The sequence below is a fragment of the Hemitrygon akajei genome, chromosome 11 (assembly GCF_048418815.1).
Source record: "Hemitrygon akajei chromosome 11, sHemAka1.3, whole genome shotgun sequence".
Lineage (NCBI taxonomy): Eukaryota > Metazoa > Chordata > Chondrichthyes > Myliobatiformes > Dasyatidae > Hemitrygon > Hemitrygon akajei.
In genome coordinates, this window is record NC_133134.1 from 14,849,973 (window position 1) to 14,874,866 (window position 24,894).

Sequence of the window (24,894 nt, forward strand, 5' to 3'; positions counted from 1 at the left end):
ACGTAGTTCAGTCTAGTTTTTTGTACTGTGTCATGTAACACCATGGTCCTGAAAAATGTTGTCTCATTTTTACTATGCACTGTATCAGCAGTTATGGTCGAAATGACAATAAAAGTTGACTTGACTTGAAAATGTGTTCTAATCTTCATACAAGTCACAATTAATAGACAATAATTGAGTAAGAGGTTAAAGTTGTGCTGCCCCAGATTTTCAACTTCCCTCCTGTACACTGCTTCATAAGCCAACGACAGTGTCATCATCAACAAACTCAAATATGGTATTGGAGCCGTATTTAGCCACACAGTCAGAAGTGTAAAGCAGGTAGAACATAGTGCTAAGCACACAGCCTCGTGGTGCACTTATACTGATAGAATTATGGAGAGGACATTGCTGCCAATTCATACTGACTCTGGTCTGCAAGTGAGAAAATAGAGGATCCAATTGCACAAGAAGGTACTGAGGCTAAGGTCGTGAAGCTTATTGATTAGTTTGAGGAGATAGTAATATAGAATGCAGAGCTATCATCAACAAAGAGCATGATGTATGTGTCTTTGGTGTCCAGATGTTCCAGAGATAATTGAGGAGTCAATGAGATGGCTTCTGCTGTGTACCTGTTGTGCCAGTAAGCAAAATGAAGCAGATACAAGTTGCTTCTCAGATAGGAGTAACAGTATTAGTACATGTACAATGTTCTCAGTTATTCTCACTAATAACACTATCAGACATCGGAGCAAAATTAGGCCATTTGGCCCACTAAGTCTCTAACATTCCATCATGGCTGATTTGTCCATCTCTCTCAACCCCATTCTCTTGTCTTTTCCTTGTGACCTTTAATGCCCTTACTAATCAAACACCTATCATCCTCCACTTCAAGTATATCCAATGACTTGGCCTTCACAAACGGCCATGGCAATGAATTGCACACCTAGTATATTCACTAAATTAATACATTTCAACTAATTATTTCACTCAAGTAACAAAATGTTTACCCAGTGCTTGCGAAAAATATCTGCATCCTCTGTCATCTCGGTCTTCTTAGGAGAAATGGTGTGAATAAGGGGCAGAAAGATTTCTGAGTAATCAAACAGGTAGAGATACAGCATGGTCAACCGTGGGGAGCTCTTCAGTGCATACAGCAGGAACAGCGACTTGCCTACGTGCATTGCCTGAAAAAAATATTTGTATCCCAAGCAGGCAGAGAAAAAAAAATTATTGACCTAATTTTAAACAATTAGAACTATTATAAATAAAATCAGTCACAATATGCATCTTAAGAATATCAACTGAATGGCATAGAGGAGCACAGTTATACATCTCAGAGAAAAAAACATGTAACACTGTTTTAGATGAACAAAATTGAATCTTTCACTATTAAGGCACAAGATAAAACCAAACAATTCATTGCATCATGGGGGGGGGGGGGGGGGGGAGGGAAAGAAACGACAATACATGGTGTTTCATTTCAGTAAGTATTTACCTTATATTCCCAGAGATTCTGTGGGGGTTTAACTCCAAGTGCTTTTATATTGTCCAGTTCCATTAGAATAGCTTTCCTATGAAGTTCTCTCTCAATGTTGAAAGGAGGCTTTGAAAACTCTTCTTCGCCTAGATTCAGCAATAGCCTAAAGACACATTTAATGAAAGAAAAGCTTTTCGATAATAAAAATCTGGACTAGAGATTTCACTCTAATATAAATTGAAAGAAAAATATGCATTTATGTAATGCTTTTAACATCTGTTTTAGGAAATCCAAGGCATTTCGCAACCATAATAGGAATAAATCTTCAGCCAAATCAATTTCACTGCCATTTAAATGTATAACCTGTTATTTTGCAATAGTACAACAGGCTGACATAAAACTTATTTATTAAATTGTTTTCATTAGAATAGAATTAAATCCATTTAATAATCATTTAAATTTGTAATGATGATTTCCTTCAACTAATGAATTGCATTAAAGTTCCAAACTTTTGGGTGACGGTGTATCTTCTGAAAATTGGCAACGCTATAAATAGAATTGAAAACCAACAAAACAGGACTTGATTAATAAAACTTTGTACAAATTCTTCTGATTGTAGCCTTGCCAATGTACACTGTAACACAGCCGTTTTCCCCTGTGAGCCCCGCCAAGAGCAAGGGATGAAAAGACCATTGACTAGTATTAGAAGAATTCACTATTTGGATTGGGAAGAAGCTGCACTTCAAATTCTATGATGTGAACAATAAAGGGAAGAGAGACAGTATGATATGGTAGGAAGGATTGGTCAGAAGAATTCTCTGAAACAGTCTAAATGTTAAGTTTTCCGAAGCATTTAGGAGCCAAGTCCTCAATTATGCTAAAGAACATGACCTCTTTCAGATGAACTGAACCGAACCTCACCTTCCGTTCACTTCCTCCTCCAGAAACCTGTCTTTGTAAACAGTAGCCCATTGACCCAACTGCTCTAACCAAAGAGTCACTTCTTTAGCAGTCCATTTAGTCACAGGCTTGTGCACAAGAAGATCTTGTTCGGTTTCTCTACTCCAGAGATAAACTAAAAATACTACCTACAGTAGAAAAAAAAAGTATAAAAGAAAATTAGTCACAGTTCTTAAGATTTTTTTTAAAAATGCACATATGCTAGAAATAACAACAACAAAAAGAAGAGGCTTTAGGTAAGTGACAACTCTTACTTTCTACATGGGCACAGCAAATATTAAACTTGTGATATCATCCAAGGAATTTAAAGCCATGCAATAAAACCTAACATTTTACATGAGCATAGGCAGTCCCATTACCCCCTCCCACATATACAACTGATTATGTGACATATCTATTCTCATAAAATATGTAGTCATTTTCAAATCTGTTTATTAGAATCAGTCAAAACCAAAATAAAACTATACAGTTTTCAAAAAGATTACGAATAAAGATAATCACAGTCAAGTCTACTCAAGTGAAAGCTTGAAAGCTATTAAAGGGAATAAAATCTTCATGCAGTAATCCTTTATTCATTTTTTGCCAGAGGTTGTTGAGTGAACAAACAATTAATTTTAAAAGCAAAAGAGCATGGATGCTGGAAATCCGAAATACAGAAATGCCAGCTGCTCAGGGAGAGAGAAAAATACTTCACTGGAACTGAAAGCTGAACAAAGGTCAACAAAGCCTTGCATCTTTTCTTTGCCAATTCACATGTTAAGTTCTTTTAACAAGAGCTTTTATCCAAAAGAAATGCCCTGGTAAAAAAAAATCAATGGAATGTTTGAGTCTTATTCACTTCTTCCAGTGCTGGACTCAGAATTATTTGCCACAATGTCTTTTCAAAAGCATTTTACCCAAAATATATGCAATTATGTCCAGTTTTACAGCATTAACAGCTGTAATGCTCTAAGATAAAAACAAATAAAACAGATGAAAATATTGTCAAGTAATAAAAGGATTGGCAAAAGATTTGTAGAAAATTCAGCTCATATAAAAATGTTGCATGCATACTCAGTGGCCACTTTATTAGGTACACCTGTATACCTCGTTAGTGCAAATATCCAATCAGCCAGCTAATAATGTGATAGCAACTCAATGCATGAAAGTATGCGGACATTGTCAAGACCAAACATCAGAATGGGGAAGAAATCTGATCTCAGTGACTTTGACCATGGAATGATTGTTGGAAAGACAGGGTGGTTTGAGTATCTCAGAAACTGCTGATTTCCTGGGATTTTCACGCACAACAGTCTCTAGAGTTTACACAGGATGATGCAAAAAAAATCCACTAAGTGGCAATTCTCTGGGTAAAAACATCTTAATGAGAGAGGTCAGAGGAAAATGGTTAGAGTGATTCAATCTGACATGAAGGCAACAGAAACGCAAATAACCGCGTGCTACAACAGTTCAAATATCTAATTAGCCAATCATGTGACAGCAACTCAATGCATAAAAGCATACAGACATGGTCAAGAGGTTCAGTTGTTGCTCAGACCAAACATCAGAATTGGGAAGAAAAGTGACTGACTATGGAAAGATTATTGGTGACAGAGTGGTATGAGTATTTCAGAAACTGCTGATCTCCAGGGATTTTCACAAACAACAATCTTTACAGAGAATGGTGTGAAAATTTAAAAAAAACATCCAGTGAGCAGTGGTTGTGTGGGAGGAAAAAACACCTGAGAGGATGACAGAGGTCAGAGGGGAATGTACAGAATGGCTCAAGCTGACCGGAAGGCGACAGTAGCAGAAATAACCACACTCCATGCCACTGAGTGCAAGAGAAACGTTCCATACATAGTCTAGTCAAAATAGGTTATTTCTCTCATGCAGTAATAATTTTGGTAATCAGACAAATAGCTTGTGAAAGTATGAATCTAGGCTGTTAATTTAGAAAATGTGGCTCCAATTCCATGAGTATCCATTGATTTATCTGGAGTACAAAGCTTCACTAGAGTGTACACCTTGAGGGGCCAAATAACCAACCCCAGTCATTTTCTTGTGTTCTTATGTATTACAAAACACACACTCACTGCCACACAGGTTAAAGAAGTTAGTACTCCTGAGAAAAAGCCACCTCCTCGTCTCCATTGCACTGACTGGTTGACAGCTCTTGATTGCTCACTGCCAAATTTCTCGAAAGCCAAAAAGCTCTTTGAGATTTTTATGTTGTTCTGCGTCTCCTCCCGACGTCTCTTGACATCATCAGGGAACAGCTTTTCAACAGCATCCCTGTAATGAGACAAAAGAAAGTCCAGCCAAAACATCTCAAACATCTAGAAGGACATACATTTTATTTCAATGTATCCAAAGGACAGCCAATGAGGTCACAAAATGTTAAATTAACAAAAAAGTATAACATTTGTAAAACTGCTACTTTAATTCACACGTCTGTGAAACACTTTTGGAGAGCAGAGGTTATGAGCTTGGAAAGATGCATTGGAGTATTCTTGCTGAATGGCTGCAATTCATTTAGATCACTCAAGATTATTTATTGTCATTTCCAGTACACAAGTGTAAGAGAACCAAACAATTATTACTCCAGATCTGATCCAGCACAAAAAACAACACAGACAGACATACTTTATTGATCCCGAGGGAAATTGGGTACCAGAACAGAACATTCATAAAACACAATAAATATATAAGATAGCATATATCCATTGATTGATTGTATATACATAAAGTGATATCAGGCAGCTTGTCTATAAACAAGGTGACTAACAGGAAATGATAAAGTAACGGTGAGGGGAGTGTGGAGAGACCATAAGACATAGGAGCAGAATCAGGCCACTTGGCCCATCGAGTCTGCTTTGCTATTCAATCATGGCTGATCCTTTTTCTCTCCTCCTCAGACCTCTCCCCGGCCTTCTCCCAGTAACCTTTGATGCTGTGTTCAATCAAGAACCTATCAATCTCCACCTTAAATACACTCAACAACCTGGCCTCCTCAGCTGCCTGTGGTAACAAATTTCACAAATGCACCACCCTCTGGCTAAAGAAATTTCTCCGCATCTCTGTTTTAAATGGACGCCCCTCTACCCTGAGGCTGTGCCCTCTTGTCCAAGACTCCCCCACCATGGGGAACATCCTTTACACATCTGAGTTTTCAGCATTCAAAAGGTTTAAATGGGATCTCTTCTCATCCTTCTAAATTCCAGTGAGTTCAGACGCAGAGCTATCAAATGTTCTTCGTATGATAACCCTTTCATTCCTGGAATCATCCTTGTGAACCCCTCTGAACCCTCTCCAATGCCAGCACATCATCTTATTTGAGGAACCCAAAACAGTTCATAATACTCAAGGTGAGGTCTCACCAGTGCCTTATAAACCTCAGCATCACATCCCTGCTCTTGTATTCTAGACTGCTTGAAATGAATGTTAACATTGCATTTGGCTTCTTCACCACCGACTCTACCTGCAAGTTAACCTTTAGGGTGCTCTGCACAAGGACAGCCAAGCCTCTTTGCATCTCAGATTTTTGTATTTTCTTCCTGTAAAGAAATAGTCTGCACATTTATTTCTTCTACCAAAGTACATAACATTGTATTTTCCAACATTGTGTTTCATTTGCCACTCTCTTGCCCAGTCTCATAATCTAAGTCCTTCTGTAGCCTACCTGTTTCCTCAACACCATCTGCCCCTCCACCAATCTTTGTATCATCTGCAAACTTAGCAACAAAGCCATCTATTCCATCATCTAAATCATTGATATGCAGCATAAAGAGAAGCGGTCCCAACACCAATCCCTGTGGAACACCACTAGTCACTGGCAGCCAACCAGACAAGGATCCTTTTATTCCCACTCACTGCCTCCTACCAAACAGCCAATACTCTAACCATGTTAACATGAGGAAATCTGCAGATGCTGGAAATTCAAGCAACACCCACCAAATGCTGGTGGAATGCGGCAGGCCAGGTAGCATCTATAGGAAGAAGCACTGTCGATGTTTCAGGTCGAGACCCTTTGTCAGGACTAACTGAAAGAAGAGATAGTAAGAGATTTGAAAGTGGGAGAGGAAGGGAGAGATCCGAAATGATAGGAGAAGACAGGAGGGGGTGGGGTGAAGCTAAGAGCTGGAAATTTGATTGGTAAAAGGGATACACAGCTGGAGAAAGGAAAGGATCATGGGACGGGAGGCCTAGGGAGAAAGAATGGGGGAGGGGAGCACCAGAGGGAGATGGAGAACAGGCAAAGAGTGATGGGCAGAGAGAGAAAAAAAAGGGGGTAAATAATTAAATCAGGGATGGGGTAAGAAGGGGAGGGGCATTAACAGAAGTTAGAGAAGTCAATTTTCATGCCATCAGGTTGGAGGCTACCCAGCCGGTATATAAGGTGTTGTTCCTCCAACCTGAGTGTGGCTTCATCTTGACGGTAGAGGAAGCCATGGATAGACATATCAGAATGGGAATGGGACATGGAATTAAAATGAGTGGCCACTGGAAGATCCTGCTTTCTTTGGCGGACAGAGCGTAGGTGTTCAGCGAAACGGTCTCCCAGTCTGCGCCGGGTCTCACCAATATATAGAAGGCTGCACCAGACGCAGTATATTACACCAGTCAATTCACAGGCAAAGTGACGCCTCACCTGGAAGGACTGTCTGGGGCACTGAATGGTGGTGAGGGAGGAAGTGTAAGGGCAGGTGTAGCACTTGTTCCGCTTACAAGTATAGGTGGCAGGAGGGAGATCGGTGGGAAGGGATGGGGGTGAACGAATAGACAAGGGTGTCATGTAGGGAGCGATCCCTGCGGAAAGCAAAAAGTGGGGGGGGGGGGGGGGAGATGTGCTTGGTGGTGGGATCCTGTTTGAAGTGGTGGAAGTTACGGAGAATTATATGTTGGACCTGGAGGCTGGTGGGCTGGTAGGTAAGGACCAGGGGAACCCTATCCCTAGTAGGATGGCAGGAGGATGGGGTGAGAGCAGATTGCATGAAATGGGAGAGATGCGTTTGAGAGCAGAGTTGATGGTGGAGGAAGGGAAGCCCCTTTCTTTAGAAAAGGAAGACACCTCTTTCGTCCTGGAATGAAAAGCCTCATCCTAAGAGCAGATGTGGTGGAGACAGAGGAACTGCAAGAATGGGATGGCATTTTTGCAAGAGACAGGGTGGGAAGAGGAATAGTCTAGGTAGCTGTGAGAATCCGTAGGCTTATAGTAGATATCAGTAGATAAGCCGTCCCCAGAGATAGTGACAGAAAGATCAAGAAAGGGGAGGGAGGTGTTGGAAATGGAGCAGTTAAATTTGAGGGGAAGGTGAAAGTTGGAGGCAAAGTTAATGAAGTCAACGAGCTCAGCATGCATGCAGGAAGCAGTGTCAATGCAGTCGTCGATGTAGCGAAGGAAAAGAGGGGGACGGATACCCGTATAGGCTTGGAACATGGACTGCTCCACAAAGCCAACAAAAAGGCAGGCATAGCTGGGACCCATACGGGTGCCCATGGCTACACCTTTGGTTTGGAGGAAGTGGGAGGAGCCAAAGGAGAAATTATTAAGAGTAAGGATTAATTTCACTAGACGGAGGAGAGTGGTGGTAGAGGGGAACTGGTTAGGTCTGGAATCCATAAAGAAGCAGAGCTTTGAGACCTTCCTGGTGGGGGATAGAGGTATATAGGGACTGGACAGCCATGGTGAAAATAAGGCGGTGGGGGCCAGGGAACTTAAAATCATTGTAAAAATTCAAGCGTGAAAACTGTCACTAACATAGGTGGGAAGGGATTGAACAAGGGGGGATAAAACAGTGTCAAGGTATGCAGAAATGAGTTCAGCGGGGCAGGAGCAAGCTGAGACAATGGGTCTACCTGGACAGGCAGGTTTGTGGATCTTGGGTAGGAGGTAGAAACTGGAAGTGTGGGGTATGGGAACTATGAAGTTGGTGGCAGTGGATGGGAGATCCCCAGAGCTGATAAGGTTGGTGATGATGTGGGAGACCATGGCCTGGTGCTCCTTGGTAGGGTCATGATCAAGGGGTAAATAAGAGGAGGTATCAGCGAGTTGTCGCTGTGCCTCAGCAAGGTAGAGGTCAGTACGCCAGACTACAACAGCGCCCCCCCCCCCCCCCCCCTTACGAGCAGGTTTTATAGTAAGGTTGGGATTGGTGCGGAGGGAGTGGAAAGCGGAGCATTCGGAAGGAGTGAAGTTGGAATTGGAACAAGGTGTGGTGAAGTTGAGACTGTTGATGTCCCGTCAGCAGTTAGCAATAAAGAGATCCGGAGCAGGCAGAAGACAAGAGCATGTTGCTCATGAACAGGAGGAGGATTGAAGACGGGAGAAGGGGGTCATCCAACGGAATCCCACCAGCAATCACATCTTTCCCTCCCCCCACTTTCTACTTTCCGCAGGGATTGCTCCTACGCTCCCTTGTCCATTTGTTCCCCCCATCCCTTCCCATCGATCTCCCTCCTGGCACATCCTTGTAAGCGGAACAAGTGCTACACCTGCCCTTACACTTCCTCCCTCATCACCATTCAGAGCCCCAGACTGTCCTTCCAGGTGAGGTGACGCTTCACCTGTGAGTTGGCTGGTGTGGTATACTGTGTCCGGTGCTCCTGGTGTGGCCTTTTATATACTGATGAGACCCGACGCAGACTGGGAGACCATTTCGCTGAACACCTACGCTCGGTCCGCCAGAGAAAGCAGGATCTCCCAGTGGCCACACATTTTAATTCCATGTCCCATTCCCATTCTGATATGTCTATCCATGGCCTCCTCTACTGTCAAGATGAAGCCACACTCAGGTTGGAGGAACAACACTTCGTATTCCGTCTGGGTAGGCTCCAACCTGATGGCATGAACATTGATTTCTCTAACTTCCATTAATGCCCTCCTCCCCTTCTTACCCCATCCTTGATTTATTTATTTATTCCCCCCTTTTTTCTTTATTTTCTTTTCTTTCTCTTTTTTGTCTTTCTGTCCCTCTCACAATCCTTGCCTGCTCTCCATCTCCCTCTGGTGCTCCCCTCCCCCTTTCTTTCTCCCTAGGCCTCCCATCCCACGATCCTCTCCCTTCTCCAGCTGTGTATCCCTTTTACAAATCAACTTTCTAACTCTTAGCTTCATCCCTCCCCCTCCTGTCTTCTCTTATCATTTCGGATTTCCCCCTTCCCCTCGCACTTCCAAATCTCTTACTATCTCTTCTTTCAGTTAGTCCTGACGAAGGGCCCCGGCACAAAACGTTGACTGTACTTCTTCATATAGATGCTGCCTGGCCTGCTGCGTTCCACCAGCATTTGGTGTGTGTTGCTCTAACCATGCTAGTAACTTTCCTGTAATACCTTGGGCTCATAACTTGGTAAGCAGCTTCATGTGTGGCACCTTGTCAAAGGCCTTCTGGAAGTCCAAATATACAACGTCCACTGCATCCCCTTTATCTTTCCTATTTGTAATATCATCAAAGAATTCCAACAGGTTTGTCAGGAAAGATTTTCCCTTAAGGAAACCATGCTGACTTTGTCCTATCTTGTCCTGTGTCACCAAGGACTCCATAACCTCATCCTTAACAATTGACTCCAACATCTCCCAACCACTGAGTTCAGGCTAATTGGTCTATAATTTCCTTTCTGTTGTCTTCCTCCTTTCTTAAAGAGTGGAGTGACATCTGCAGCTTTCCAGTCCCCTAGCACCATGTCAGAGCCCAATGATTTTTGGAAGATCGTTACTAATGCCTCCACAATCTCTACAGCTACCTCTTTCAGAACCCTAGGGTGCAGTTTATCTGGTCCAGGTGACTTCTGTACCCTTAGGTCTTTTTGAGCACCTTCTCCCTTCTAACTGCACTCTTTCCTCACACCCTTCAGGTGGGTTAGTGGGTGGAGTTGTTGGGAAAAGTAACTTTTTTCATCTGGTAGTCCTGGCATAGATGCTCCGTAACGTCCTCCCTGATGGGTGTGGGACAAACAGCCCCCAAGCAGGGTAGGTGGGTTCCTTCATGATGTTACAGGCCATTTTCCAGCACCTTTCTGTGTATATGTCCTTGATGGAGGGTAGGCTGGAGTCTGTGATGTGTTGGGCAGTTTTGATGAGCCATTGTAGACCCTCCCTGTCTACTGTAGTGTAGTTACTGCTGCTACTACATGGAGCTTGGTGAAGGAAGTGAATTGAAGAGTGGCAATCAAGAGAGCCGTTTCCTTTTGGCTCGTGTTGAATGCCTTTAAGAGCTGCACCCACGCAGGCAGGTGGAGGCTACTTCACATACTCCTGGCGATTCACTTTCTCACTGCCCAAGTCTTTCATCAAGGCATTCACCATAGAATATTTATTTACTTACGTATTTGGTCCTACAGTGCAGAGCAGGCCTTTCCGGCCCAATAAGCTGCGTCACCTAGCAACCTACCTACTTAACACTAGCCTAATCACAGGACAATTTACAAGGATCAATTAAGACCATAAGACCATTAGACAAAGGAGCAGAAATCGGCCATTTGGCCCATCGAGTCTGCTCCGCCATTTCATCATGAGCTGATCCAATTTCCCCTTTAGTCCCATTCCCAGTTAACCAGATCCTCTTTGGACAGTGGGAGGAAACCAGAGCACCCGGAGGAAACACATGCAGTTTCCAGATTCTGACCTGATCCTGTGGGCATGTTATTTTCAGAAGCTGGCCCTGCTAATTTTCTGATCAATGGGGATTCCGAAGACATTGAAAATAGGAGACACAATGACGGTAATGCCACTGAATTTCAAATGCAAATGAATATATTGTCTACTTGAAGATATTATTTGCCAATCAGTTCATGCCTTAATGTTCTTCTTCTAGATACAAGTTCTTCCAAATCCTGATAGCTCAGCTTCTTCCTGGCCAGGCATTCTCTAACATTCTGGGAATTCTCTGAAGCTTTGCCTTTAAATCAATTTTCACAGGTTTATGGTCTCACTTGTCTGCATGTACCAATGGACTGCTTCATTTTCTGAGGTCATCATCAGTGGACATCATTATTTTTGACCTTGGGACAAAGCAATAACTGATGATGCAGCTGACACAGGCTGGGCTGAGATTACAGTCAGGAGGAACTGCTGAGATGATTGACCTCCAAGCGTTACAATCATCCTCTTTTGTATGAGCCTGTACAAAATTTTCTCCTTGAATTCCACTGACTATTTTTCAACCTGAATGTTCAATAGCTTGCTCCAGAAAGCTACCTTGGTATCAAGAATTGTTACTCTTCCTTTACTTCTGGAATTCATCTATTTTGTCCTGTCTGGAGTAGATGGTCATATCTAAAATGAATTATCAGTGAGATGATTGGTAAGTGCCACATGTCACCATTGTTTACACATATTATTTCTTTGGTAACAAGTGAGAATCAAGGAATAATGCAGCGCAGAAACAGGCTGTTCGGCCCAACTTGTCCATGCAGACCTAGCGGTCTTTCCAGGCTACACCTCAGCCTCCTATGCGCCAGTCTCTCCTTATAACTCAAGCACTTCAACCCAGTAGCATACTCATGAATCTTTTATGTGTCCTCTCCAGTTTAAGGATATTCTTCCTAAAGATAGGTAGCTAGAATGGCATAGGTCACTTGTCTGAGTGCTACTGGTATCATGTAACCTAGTACTACCTGTCGCACGGTCGGGTGATCAGTGACTAAACCGGCTCCCCCACCGGGCTTGCCTGCTGAGGAGGGTGGGGAGACACCCTGCAGGATGAAAAACAAGACCTGGCAAAGGGTGGATGAACTCCCTCGTAGCGTCAACGGCCATCTAGGAAACACGTGCTGTGAAGCGCAGAAAGGACATCCCTTGCATCGAAGCTTGGTCTGGCCATTCACTGCAACAGAAATTCCCCCAGCTGCCTTGGACCCCACCATGCCGCTGGATCCAGGAGGGGATGTCGAGAGGGTGGGTCTGGACCTGTGCAACCCCCTACTCACCTAAAATCCATTCATGCACACGCTGTTCCTTTCTGAGGAGCTGGGTATCCTAAACCCCACCAACTGACTGTAAGGAACCATCATCATCCTATGGTATGGATAGCCAGAAGAAGCAGAGAAAGGCACAAAACTTATATGGTCTTGCCAACAATTTGTACAGCTACAAAATGATCTCCCAATTCCTATACTCAATGCCCAGACTGATGAAGGCAAGTGTGCCAAGTGCTTTTTGCACCACCCTGTCCACCTGCGTAACTACTTTCATGTAACTATATACTTGTACTGCAACTAGGTGTCGCTGCTCTACAACTTTCTCCAGGGCCCTACTATTTAATATGCAATTACTAACCTGGTTTAACTGACCAAAATGTAACTCCTCACACTTGTGCAAGTTAAATTCCATCTGCTACTCCTTAGCTCACTTCTCCAATCCATCTACATCCTGTTCTAATCTTAGATAACCTCCATCACTGTCCACTACACCACCAATTTTAGTGTTATTTGAAAGCTTACTAATCACGTTAATAACAACATCTGTAAGACTCATGGGGCAGATATTGTTGGACCATCTCCTGTATGGAGGTAACATACCTGGACAGTTTTCCCACTTTATTGGGGAGGTGCCTATATCACTGCCGAAAATTGGCTTGTTTGGGTCTCCAACACTACAGTGTTGTCAATGCCTTGAATGAAACAAGTCAAATTGGCTAGAATGGTTTTTATTATTTATTTTTAATTCTTTAGAAATACAGCGCAGAATAGGCTTTTCTGGCCCACCTATTTAACACTAGCCTAATCATTGGGCAATTTACAATGACCAATTAACCTACTAACTTATACATCTTTGGACAGAGAGGAAACCCACACGGTCATGGGGAAATGGACAAACTCCTTACAGATGGCGCAGAACTGAACTCCAAACTCCAACGCCGAGCTATTACAGCTGTAATAGCATCATGCTAACCACTATGCTCACATGGCGGATGTCAGGAAGAATCCAAATAGATCGTCTATCTGACACTCCCTGCTAAATACATTTACAAATGAGAGACAAGTTACTTGTTCGTCAAAATATTTCTAACTCAAAAGGCAGACAAGTTTCTGTTAGTGATTCATTCTAAAAATGATATTTTAGAATAAAAAAGGCATTTTAGACTTTAGACAAAAATAGACTGTACTATTTCTTCAGTTGAACTTTAAATTATAGGTCTAACTTGCACACTAAATCTCCAATGTCTGACTGGAATCAGCAATCTTTTGACTCAGATGAAACTGACTTAACTGAGCTGTATCTGATATTTAAAAAGCAAATTAAAACTCAGCCAGATAAAAACAGGCGCTTATTCCAAAAACAGACTTAATCGAACCAGCTTGTGGGAGCACTTAATCTCCACACTTCTCTGGTCAACCTTATAATGAAGATTGAAAGACAAAATTATGATTCCAAACTTCGAAAGGAGAAATCTTTTAGTTCCAGTGTTGTTAATAGCTTTTGTCAAATAGAAGTACCAATAAGAAAATATATTTCAGCTCCCCAAAAGTCTCAATATCAATAACTTAAACAACCAACGGACTAATAATGCAATTAGGCAGACCAGATCACAGTGTTTCACCTCACATTACTGAACATGCTGACATCTTATAATAATATATAAAGATACACAAGCTAGTTGAATGTTGTCGCAGCAATAACCTTGCACTCAACATCAATAAGAACAAGGAACTGATTGGTGACTTCAGAAATGGTAAGACAAGGGAACACACATCAGTCTCAGAGGGATCAGAAGTGGAAAAGGTGAGCAATTTCAAGTTCCTAGCTGTCTGAGGATCTCCGAGGATCTATCTTAGGCCCAACGTATCAATGCAGCTACCAAGAAGGCAGCGACCATATTTCATTAGGAGTTTGAGAAGATTTGGTATCTCCAAGACACTTACAAAGTTACATAGATGTACCGTGGAGAGCTTTCTAACTGGCTGCACCACCATCTGGCATTGGGAGCGGGGGTGGGAGCAGCTACTGCACAGGATCAAAATAAGCTGAAGGGACTTGTAAACTTAGCCAGCCCCATGAAGGACACTAGCCTCCATAGTATCCAGGACATCTTCAAGAAACGATGCCTCAAAAGGGCAGTACCTATCATTAAGGACCCCCATCACACAGAACATGCTCTGTTCTCATTGCTACCATCAGAAAGGTGTTACAGGACACACTCAACGATCCAGGAGTAGCTTCTTCCCCTCTGCCATCTGATTTCTGAATGGACTTTGAACCCATGAACACTACCTCACTTAATTTATTACCCAGAATAAAACATGTTTATATAGTGCCGTGGATGAAGCATAAATATGCTTGTACTCAAATATTAAAAAAATTGGTTAGTCAGTTTTTAACAACTGCCAAATCTTCAAGATTTTCAATGTATGTTGATTAAAATGAATACCTTCCAGACATACATCTCCAGATTTATGGGTAGATAATAAAATTGATCAAAGTTAGAATCATCAGAACTGACACACTGATGGTTGGTACCAAGTATTAAGTTTTGAAAAGTGCATTTTTCCATAGAACAACAGCACTAAGTCGTGTCCATTATTTTTGATGGCATCGGCCAGGTACTACAATAACACATAATGATAACTGTGTTGTGATGTATAGTACTGTGCAAGTCTTAGACAACTTAGATCTTTAAATAAGTTCTGTTTTAGACATTTATTTGTCTTCTGCATTATTGTGTCAATAGAAAAGAGCAAATTTTAGATTTCCAAACATTCGTTTTCTAAAAAATTAAATGTTACAGAAAAAAAATTTGTATTTCGTTAAAGATAACATCAAGTAATAGAACACTTTTCAAATATAAAAAACAATAACTTTGTACGTATATAACCCAGTTATATAAACAAAGATAACAAACATGATGTTAATGATCAATGATATTGTGTTGAATGAACTAAACTGATTAACTGAAACTGAAACAGGTGAAGGAATCAAACTGGATGAAAGACAACAAAACTAAAAAGATGAGGGTATGGCAGATGAGAAAGTTTGATCTTCAAATCATCTATTCTTACGCCATGTCAAGAGTGAGCATAGCAACAAGACATAAGGTGGTCATCCTGCATCAGCAAAGTTTCTCCCAAGTATAACTTTTGCGGCAGACAGGAATCTCAAGATGTGTGATCCTAGCTCTTCTAAAGAAGCACAAAGCAAAGTGCGAGGTTGAGGACCAGAAATGCAGTGGTTGGCCACAGAAACTGAGTGTAGCAGACAAGAGATACATCAAACCGAAGTCAGAGGTCGTCCAGCACTGCTATTAACTCGGAACTCACATAAACCACAGAAACTCAGGTACACCACCTGACAGGCTGGAGAAGTCTTGTCAGAATTGAGAGTTGCTGACAAAAAAAAACATTCCTCTGAAGTGGGATCAAAGCCAACAGACTCACCTATGCACAAAAACACAAGGACTGGGGTGCTGAACAATGGCAGAAAGTGCTCTGGCTGAGTCAAAATTTTAAATTTTTGGCTCAAACAGGAGGCGGCTTGTCTGTAGACGAGTTGGAGAGCGCTACGTGGATGAGTGTCTGCAGCCAATAGTGAAGCACGGTGGAGGTTCCCTGTGGGTTTGGGGCTACATTTCTGCAAATGGAGATGGTGATCTGGTCAGATTTAATGGAATCCTCAATGCTGAGAAGTACAAGCAGATTCTCATCCATCACACAATACCATCAGGGAGGCATCTGGTAAGTCCCAACTTCATTCTGCAGTAGGACAATGACACCAAACACATGGCCAACATCATAAAGAACTATCTTCAGTGAAAAGAATAAGGAATAATAGATGGTATGATCTCCAGAGCCCTGATCTCAACATTGAGGCTGTCTGGGATTACCTGGAGTGACAGAAGCAGGCGAGACAGCCAAAGTCAACTGAAGAACAGTGGCAAGTTCTCCAAGATCTTGAAGTGACCTACCTGCCAATTTTCTTATAAAACTGCATGACAGTGTACCTAAGAAAACTCTCAAAACTGATGCAGTTTTAAAGGCAAAGACTGGTCAAAGCAAATAATTGATTTGATTTAGTTTTTTTCCTGTTTACTACTTTTTTTTTAGTAATTTTTTTAATATTTGGAAACTTTTCATTTCATTTTTCGGAAAGCATCTTTGCTTTACAAAATTCTTTTTACAAATGCCTAAGACTTTGGCATAGTACTATAGATCCAACTTATTTCAGCAAAGTATATTTTAATAATTGGACAGTCGTGCAATGTCACAAAAACAAAAATAAAGGAGGCAACCTAATGTTATTATTATGGGGTGGTTAAACCAAATCAATGATAACTTAAGAAACACAAAGGAAAATGAAATTTGTTGAACAGTATTAAATTTGCAGGCAAAAGCTAACTCATGGAAAAAATGGTGAAACAATTGAATTGGATATTGCCAGTTCCATTGGACCATACAAATAATAAGTAACAAAAACATTTCCAAAATTGCAATGCTTTCTTGCCTTTTAATATTAGTTCATTTAACTTAAATTCAGCTTCTGAAAGACATGCGGGCTAGCTTCACTCGAAATATAACCGTACCTTAAGACAATGTTGACTTTAGGAAATCCCTCCCATTTTTCTCTGCATTCCGGGCATTCTGTTTTCCTGGAAGCTTCCCACCACAGTGCCAGGCAGTGTCTGCAGAAACTGTGTCCACAGTTCAAAGTAGTTGGATTTACCAATACTTCATAGCAACAGTGACATGAAAATTCATTGGCAGAGAGATGACAGGATGGTTCTGGTAACATGCTGACCTCCAAGTCCTCATTCTGTTCCTTGTATTTTTGCTCATAACATAATCCTACATCACCTTCCATCTGATTACAACTGAGGCTTTGGAAACTTGATTTTCTTCTTTCAGCATTAATCTGCAAGGAGAAGTGTTTTAGAATATATATTAACTGTATTGTCAACTAAGGTTAAGTGCTTCATTCAGAGAGTTTGTGACAGGTTGCATCTTTGAAGATTCACTTTCAATCACTGTGCCCAAGCTTTCATGAAGATTACATCTGGATAAAGAACACCCTGAAATGAATGAAACCAAGAGTCGCAGCCTTACAACACCTGGATACAGCAGTGCCATGACCAGAGAATTAAAAATTGTTTCAGTAAGGGTAAAAAAAATTATGATTGAAGCTCATTAAGAGCACCCACACTATCCCTACTGGCAAAATTGTATTTGATAATAGTGCAAATTGACACTTCAAATTCCTACACTATCCCTTCTAGATAATTGCAGAGTGATTATGAAAGTAGGCAAATGCAAGTGCACTGTGAAAGACTCAATGAATCTAATAATATCCAGGCTGCCAATTGTAAATATAAATGCTACTGGATTACTGTGAAAACACAGATCATCTCATTCTACAGGGCAAGGAATATGCCAATCTGTTTGTGGCTATTTTAGAGAAGATTTGATACTCTCTGTTGCTGTTGAAATAGAATTGCTGAAATAACTCCTTGATGGGAGTCAGAGATTTTGGGATTAATATAGCATCTCTAATGTGTCAAAATGTCCAAAGCAACTTCACAGCGGTGTTATCAAACAAAACAGAATCAAATTACAGTCAGCCCTCCTTGTTCGCGAGTTCCGCATGCGCGAATTCAACAAACCATGAATCGAGAAAACACGGAAGTGCTCTTCCAGCATTTGTTGTTCCAGCATGTACAGACTTTTTTCCTTGTCATTATTCCCTAACCAATGCAGTATAACAACTATTTACATAGCATTTACATTGTATTAGGTATTATAAGTAATATAGAGATGATTTAAAGTTATCGGGAGGATGTGCATAGGTTATCATGGATTGGGATCAGAAAAAAAATCAGAAGTTCTCTTACTAAGTCGGAACAGCTACATCCAGTATTATTTAGCGTCAGTTAGTCAAACATTTGTCTTAGAAAATAGTATATATTTTACCTTTTAATGCATATAAAACACTTAAGAAACATATGTATTTCAATTATTAAACCACTGCATTGCTTAGTAATAATTGTAGCTTTCATCAGGGCAGGGCCTTTCTCACTTCATCCTTTAAAATTTTTCTGATCATTGACCGACTGTAGCCTAATGCTTTTCCAATGACTGATGGCATTTCACCTCTTTCTGATCGCTCTATTATTTCCACTTTATTTTCAATCATGATTGTGATTATTTTCGTGAACAGAAACACTGCAGATTCAGAGCTCCGCGGATCCTAAAGACCACCGCTCTGAGACAGGTGAAATAAGGGAGTTGAGCATCCGCGTTTTTTGGTATCCGCGAGAGGTCCTGGAACCAATCCCTCGCTGATAAGGAGGGCCAACTGTAGTTATTAAAGCAGATGACCAAAGGCCTGCCTATGGACAGCATTTAAAGAGGAAATGTGCCATTTAACAGCATTCACACTTCAACAACCTGCTTTACTATGACCTGATTTAGTCCATTAGGACCTTTCCAGTTTAGACCTCAATGTGATATTGGCTGGAAGTAGGATGACAAACTATTTACTAACAGTTACGCTACATACTGTCCATCTGCAAAACTCTTATCTTGACAATCAGCAGTAATTACTATTCCCAAAATTCTGTTAATCACAGATAACCAACAAATGTATTGGACCTTCTGCACAACACTGTCATTAAAAGCAGATGGGCTATAGCAGGTGATTCAGCCACTGAAGCCTAGACAGAGCATTTCCACTATCACCAAAGGCACAAGTCAGGAGTATCAGGAGCATCCAAAACCTGGTTTGGTATTGTTCCAAAGACTCAAGAAGATTGACACCACCCAGGATACATTTGTTTGCTCATCTGAACTTGAACAAATATTCTTTGGTGCAGTGGACCATAGTTGCAGTGTATACTTTACAAAATGGACTGTAGCCCCCAAGGCTGCTAAACAAACACACAAAGCCAAAGCTTTACTATCTAAAAGAACAAGCTTCAAAGGCACTCAGGAGAAATTCTTACACACCATCTAAATCACACTTCATCCTGATTTAGGAACATACTTCTATTACCTCATGGTCAGTATCAGAAACTTGCCATTCTTTACTTGGCAGTGCTATCTACAAGAGCTCAGGATATCAGCTCAATGCAAGAAGTAGCTGAAACAACTAGACAAGTGTTAAGATGAACACACCATTTTTAGTGTTTGTGATTTGTCTGATTTTTGCTGCAATGGAAAGACTATAAAGTTTTAAAAGGCTATAATTAAAAGGTTATAAAGTAAATAACATACAACCACTGATCCCTCGAAGCTGTGTGGCCACACATTAACTGAAATGCTTCCACACACAGAGCCCTTGTTTGCTGTGCAGCTGGAATTTTCTTAACATTTACAGCGCTGCGCAGTTTTCCTGCTCGAGTAATGATTGGTTCGCGCAGCTGTAAAAAAAAAATTAGAGGGAACGTTGCATAAACTATTAAAATGATACGAGGTTCAGATGAAAAGCATGATAGGCATACAAGTCAAAGATAACGCTAAAGGCAAAGACTGACCTGAAACAGCACTACGTTTAAAATTTGAGAACATGTAAGTCTAGTTTGACTAGACCTGTGGTGTTATATTGGAAGTAGACAAATATCCTGGGAGAGAATAAGTAATTGAAGTTCACTACGAAGGTACAACAGACATATTGCTACTCGAAACAAATTGGGTCAGGACAAAGATTAAGAAATAGAAAGAACAAAGGATGCATGGGTTGAAACATTCGAAGGGACACAGTGCCAAAGCAAGCAACATTTCTGATAAAATTCTAGCCTATTGGCATAACAAAACCATTCAAGGAGTAGGCCAGTCTTCAAGAGAATAGAGAAACATGATAAGGAATGGCTCCACCTGTAAGAGTTATAGACAATAGACAATAGGTGCAGAAGTAGACCATTCGGCCCTTCGAGCCTGCACCACTATTTTGAGATCATGGCTGATCAATTCCTATCAATACCCGGTTCCTGCCTTGTTCCCATATCCCTTGATTCCCCTATCCATAAGATACCTATCTAGCTCCTTCTTGAAAGCATCCAGAGAATTGGCCTCCACTACCTTCCGAGGCAGGGCATTCCAGACCCCCACAACTCTCTGGGAGAAGAAGTTTTTCCTTAACTCTGTCCTAAATGACCTACCCTTTATTCTCAAATCATGCCCTCTGGTACTGGACTCTCCCAGCATCTGGAACATATTTCCTGCCTCTATCTTGTCCAATCCCTTAGTTAGGGCTAGTGTGAAATGAACTTGTAAAAGGAATGGGATCAGAAGTATAGAGAGTGAGCAGTTTCAAGTTCCTGTGTGTCAAGATCTCTGAGGACCTAACCTCGTCGAAACATACTGATACAGTTATAAAGAAGGCAAGACAGTGGCAATACTTCATTAGGAGTTTGAAGAGATTTAGTATGTTAACAAATACACTCAAAAACTTCTATATTCTGCATTCTGACAGGCTGCATTACTGTCTGGTATGTGGTGACTATTGCAAAGACCAAAAGAAGCTACAGGGGGTTGTGAATTTAGTCGGCTCCATCTTTGGTACTAGCCTACAAAGTACCCAGGACATCTTCAAGGAGTGGTGTCTCAGAAAGGCAGCGTCCATTATTAAGGACCTCCAGCACCCAGGGCATGCCCTTTTCTCACTGTTACCATCAGGTAGGAGGTACAGAAGTCTGAAGGCACACACTCAGCGATTCAAGAACAGCTTCTTACCCTCTGCCGTCCGTTTCCTAAATGGACACTGAATCTGTGAACACTGCCAATATACATTATTTCTGTTTTTTGCACGATTTTAATCTATTCAATATGCGTATACTGTAAACTGATTACTTATTACTATATTTTTCCCTCTTCTTCTATATTATGTATTGTATTGAACTACTGCTGCTGCTAAGTTAACAAATTTCACAACACCTGCCAGTGATAATAAACCTGTTTCTGAGAGCACGCTCAGGAAATTGGTCCTTAAAATATAAGGTCAAATGGTGAAAGCAAAGGGGGAGGGGTGAGAGAGAGCAAGAACACACAACTAGGAAGATAACCCTCAGCCAACAAATACAGTACAGTAAGGAGGAGAGATCTGCACCACAGTTACTCAGAAGATAGGTCTCTGGGATTTCGAAGAATACATTGTGACTTTTATCTTTGTTAAGTATCATTTTTTTTGCACTCGATCAAGGGTTCCCAACCCTTCTTTTGCCCTGGGCCAATACCATTAAGCAAGGGGTCCATGGACCCCAGGTTGCAAACCTCTGCACTAGATGCAAATTAATTCAGATCTATTATGCTTATTAATAAAATTGTGGTCATAGTTTGTGGATAAGTCCTTTGAGATAGGTTAAATACAAATTTAATAAATTTTATATCACCATTATTTTCAAGGTCAACTGTAAATGAGAAATACCAAAAGATCCATTTCCAACAAACTTATCTTTTGTTAAATAATCATTCACGTCCAAGTTTCCTTCGAGCAATTTCACATGATACCACCATGTAACTCATCCCAAATCTTGACTAACTTAAAAGGTATGCCATTAAATGGTGTGGTGGTACAATCCCATATTATTTTTTAATAACCACCTAAAGTGTAGTTTTTAAATGGATAAATTATTATACAATCGCAACTCAAAACATTATGTTTGCATATTTTAATTTGTGTAAATTATTGATACTATACAATGTATTATAAAATTATAGACATCCTCAGCATGAAAACCATAACATACCACGCGTCAGGCTGTGAAGTATAGAAGGACATTCAACTTGGAGAAAATGTTAGTTTTTAGTATTCAGTCCTTCCATGCACTTTTCGCAATAATCCTGAAAGTTATTTTCCCTCAAACAGCTAAATGTGTTGATCAACTGTAATGCTCTGGTAAATATTTTACTAATGTTGTAGGGCATTTCATGCAATGGTTTTCTATAGAAGCAGTGTGTTCCGCTGGTAGTGTTTGGGTTACTGCTAAAGATACAGGATGCTTAGTAATGTTGTGTCATCTAATCAGGATGGTGGAACTGGGAGAAGGTTCTGGAGAATGCTGGGGGAGAGGTTTTGTGTTGGACACTGAGGTGGGTTGGCTTCCTTTTCAGTGGGAGATGGAGAGTGAAGAAGCTCGAGAGAACCAGCTGTAGGATTCAATCCGGTGGGAATGTGGAATTCGATGGAGCTCAGGAGGGGGAATTCTACAAAGATCAGTGAATAGGAGTTGGCGCCGTTAGTACATTGGACATGACAGCTTTTGGAAAATTTGAGTTCCAACCTTATGTCGTGTACGATCTGTTATTTCTTGCCACCGGGTGATTACATGGGAGCAGTATGTTACACAGTATTCACACAAATCGGGGAGACATTCCAAACTCATGGGTTTGGCAGGACCCAAGTCCTATCTACCCTAGATATATGGAGTCTGAGTCTGGTGGCTGTTAGCGAGGGGCTAATGAGCCCCATCTCTAGAGAAGCCTGGTAAAAATGAGCTTCAACCATTTCCAACTGCCCTACAGGCAGCAAGTTACACATCATTACCGTCATAAGTAGATAAAAGGGTGGAAGGGGAAAAAAAATGAGAAAATTATTTTTAACCAATGGGTGGCTGAGGTCTAGAAATCACTGCACAAAATGATGGGAGAAGTAAAGACTCTCACCACATTTAATAAAAACCTGACCTATAACCTACAAGTATTGGAAAAAGTAGCTTTTGTTTGGCTCACAGGAGTAGAATAGAAATCAAAGCCAGTCAACTTCCACCTTACCATCACTGCTTTGCCATTCAATAAGATCATAGCAGACCTTTTACCTCAGTATCACTTCTTTGCAATCAATTCCCTCAATATCTCGGCCTCTATATCAAATATACTCAGAGTATGAGCCTCCAAAGCTCTCTTAAGGAGAGAACTTCAAAGACTTATTATCCGTAAAGTGAACAAACTTCTTCTCTCTGAATGGTTGATTCTTTATTTTGAGACCATGACCTTTGGTTCTAAATCAAGTTGCATTTATTCCCCTATGCACATTTAAAGTTCATTGAAAAGCACTATCAAAGGCACAAAACATTAGTGAAATAACCAACATTCAGAAGCAACACATAGCAACAGACCTAAAAGGCTGGACAAGCTCAGCAGGCCAGGCAGCATCTATACAGAAGAGTACAGTCTACGTTTTGGGCTGAGACACTTCAGCAGGACTGGAGGAAAAAATGAGGAATAGATTTAAAAGGTGGGTGAAGGAGAGGGAGAAACACACGGTGACAGGTGAAACCGAGAGGGGGAGGGGTTGGAAAGAGCTGGGAAGTTGATTGGTGAAAGAGATACAGAACTGGAGAAGGGGGGAGTCTAATAAGAGAGGACAGAAGGCCACGGAAGAAAGAAAAGCAGGGAGGAGCACCAGAGGGAGCCGATGGACAGGCAAGGAAATAAAGTGAGAGAGGGAAAGCGCACAGGGAATGGGGGGGGGGGGGGGGAGAGTTGGGTGGGGGAGGAATTCGGGAAATCGATGTCCATGCCATCAGGTTGGAGGCTACCCAGACAGAATAAGGTGTTGTTCCTCTAACTTGAGTGTGGCCTCATCATAACAGAAGAGGAGGCCATGGATTGACAGATCGGAATAGGAATGGGAAGTGGAATTAAAATAGGTGGCCACTGGGAGATCCCACTTCTTCTGGCAGACAGTGTGTAAGTGCTTGGCGAAGTGGTCTCCCAATCTACGTCGGGTCTCACCAATATATGTTGCCTCACTTGGAAGGACTGTTTAGGGCCCTAAATGGTAGTGAGGAATATGGTGAAGGGGCAGGTGTAGCAGTTGTTCCCCTTGCAAGGATAAGTGCCAGGAGGGAGATCAGTAGGGAGGGACAAATGGACAGGGGAGTTGCGTAGGAAGCGATCCCTGCGGAGAACAGAAAGTGGGGGGGGGGGGGGGGGGTGAGGGGAGATGTGCTTGGTGGTGGGATCCCGCTGGAGATGATGGAAATTACAGAGAATTATCTGGACATGGAGGATGATGGGGTGGTCGGTGAGAACAATAAGAATCCCTAGTGGGGTGGCAGGAGAGAGGGGCGAGGGCAGACTTGAGCAAAATGGAAGAGATGCGGTTGAGGGCAGCATTGGTGGTAGAGGAAGGGAAGCCCCTTTCTTTGAAAAAGGAGGGCATTTCTTCACTCTGGAATGAAGAACCTCAATCTGAGAGCAGATGTGATGGAGATGGAGGAATTGTGAGAAGGGGATGGCATTTTTACAAGTAATAGGGCGGGAAGAGGTACAGTCCAGGTAGTTGTGAGAGTCCATGGGTTTATAATAGACATCAGTAGATGAGCTGTCTCCAGGGATAGAGGCAGAGAGATTGAGAAAGGGGAGGGAGTTGTCTGAAATGGACCAGGCAATTTGAGGGCAGGGTGGAAGTTGGAGGCAAAGTTGAAGAAGTTGAAAAGCTCCACATGGGCAAACACCCCACCCCAGGAAATCCAGCTAGTGAATCTTTGTGTCATTGCCTCCGTCAAATAAAATAATTTTAGGTAAAGAGTGACCAGAAGAAGTAGCTGAGGCAGGTACATTAACAACATCTA

General features: G+C 41.6%; 1 protein-coding gene across 4 annotated transcripts in view; it reads right to left on the bottom strand.

Annotated features, from left to right (window-relative positions):
• Nucleotides 1-24,894, bottom strand: part of LOC140735335 (bifunctional apoptosis regulator-like) — a 41,182-nt gene that overhangs the window by 7,304 nt on the left and 8,984 nt on the right. For 2 of the 4 annotated variants that reach the window (XM_073060263.1, XM_073060262.1), the window contains exons 2-7: nt 19,595-19,740; nt 16,912-17,240; nt 4,495-4,693; nt 2,381-2,547; nt 1,478-1,622; nt 990-1,166 (exon numbers count right to left, since the gene is read on the bottom strand). In XM_073060263.1, coding sequence (XP_072916364.1) covers nt 990-1,166; nt 1,478-1,622; nt 2,381-2,547; nt 4,495-4,693; nt 16,912-17,189 — 966 coding nt within the window. In that variant the 5' untranslated portion in view covers nt 17,190-17,240; nt 19,595-19,740. The remainder of the gene's footprint in view (nt 1-989; nt 1,167-1,477; nt 1,623-2,380; nt 2,548-4,494; nt 4,694-16,911; nt 17,241-19,594; nt 19,741-24,894) is intronic. The other 2 variants (XM_073060264.1, XM_073060261.1) reach the window with 1 other exon arrangement.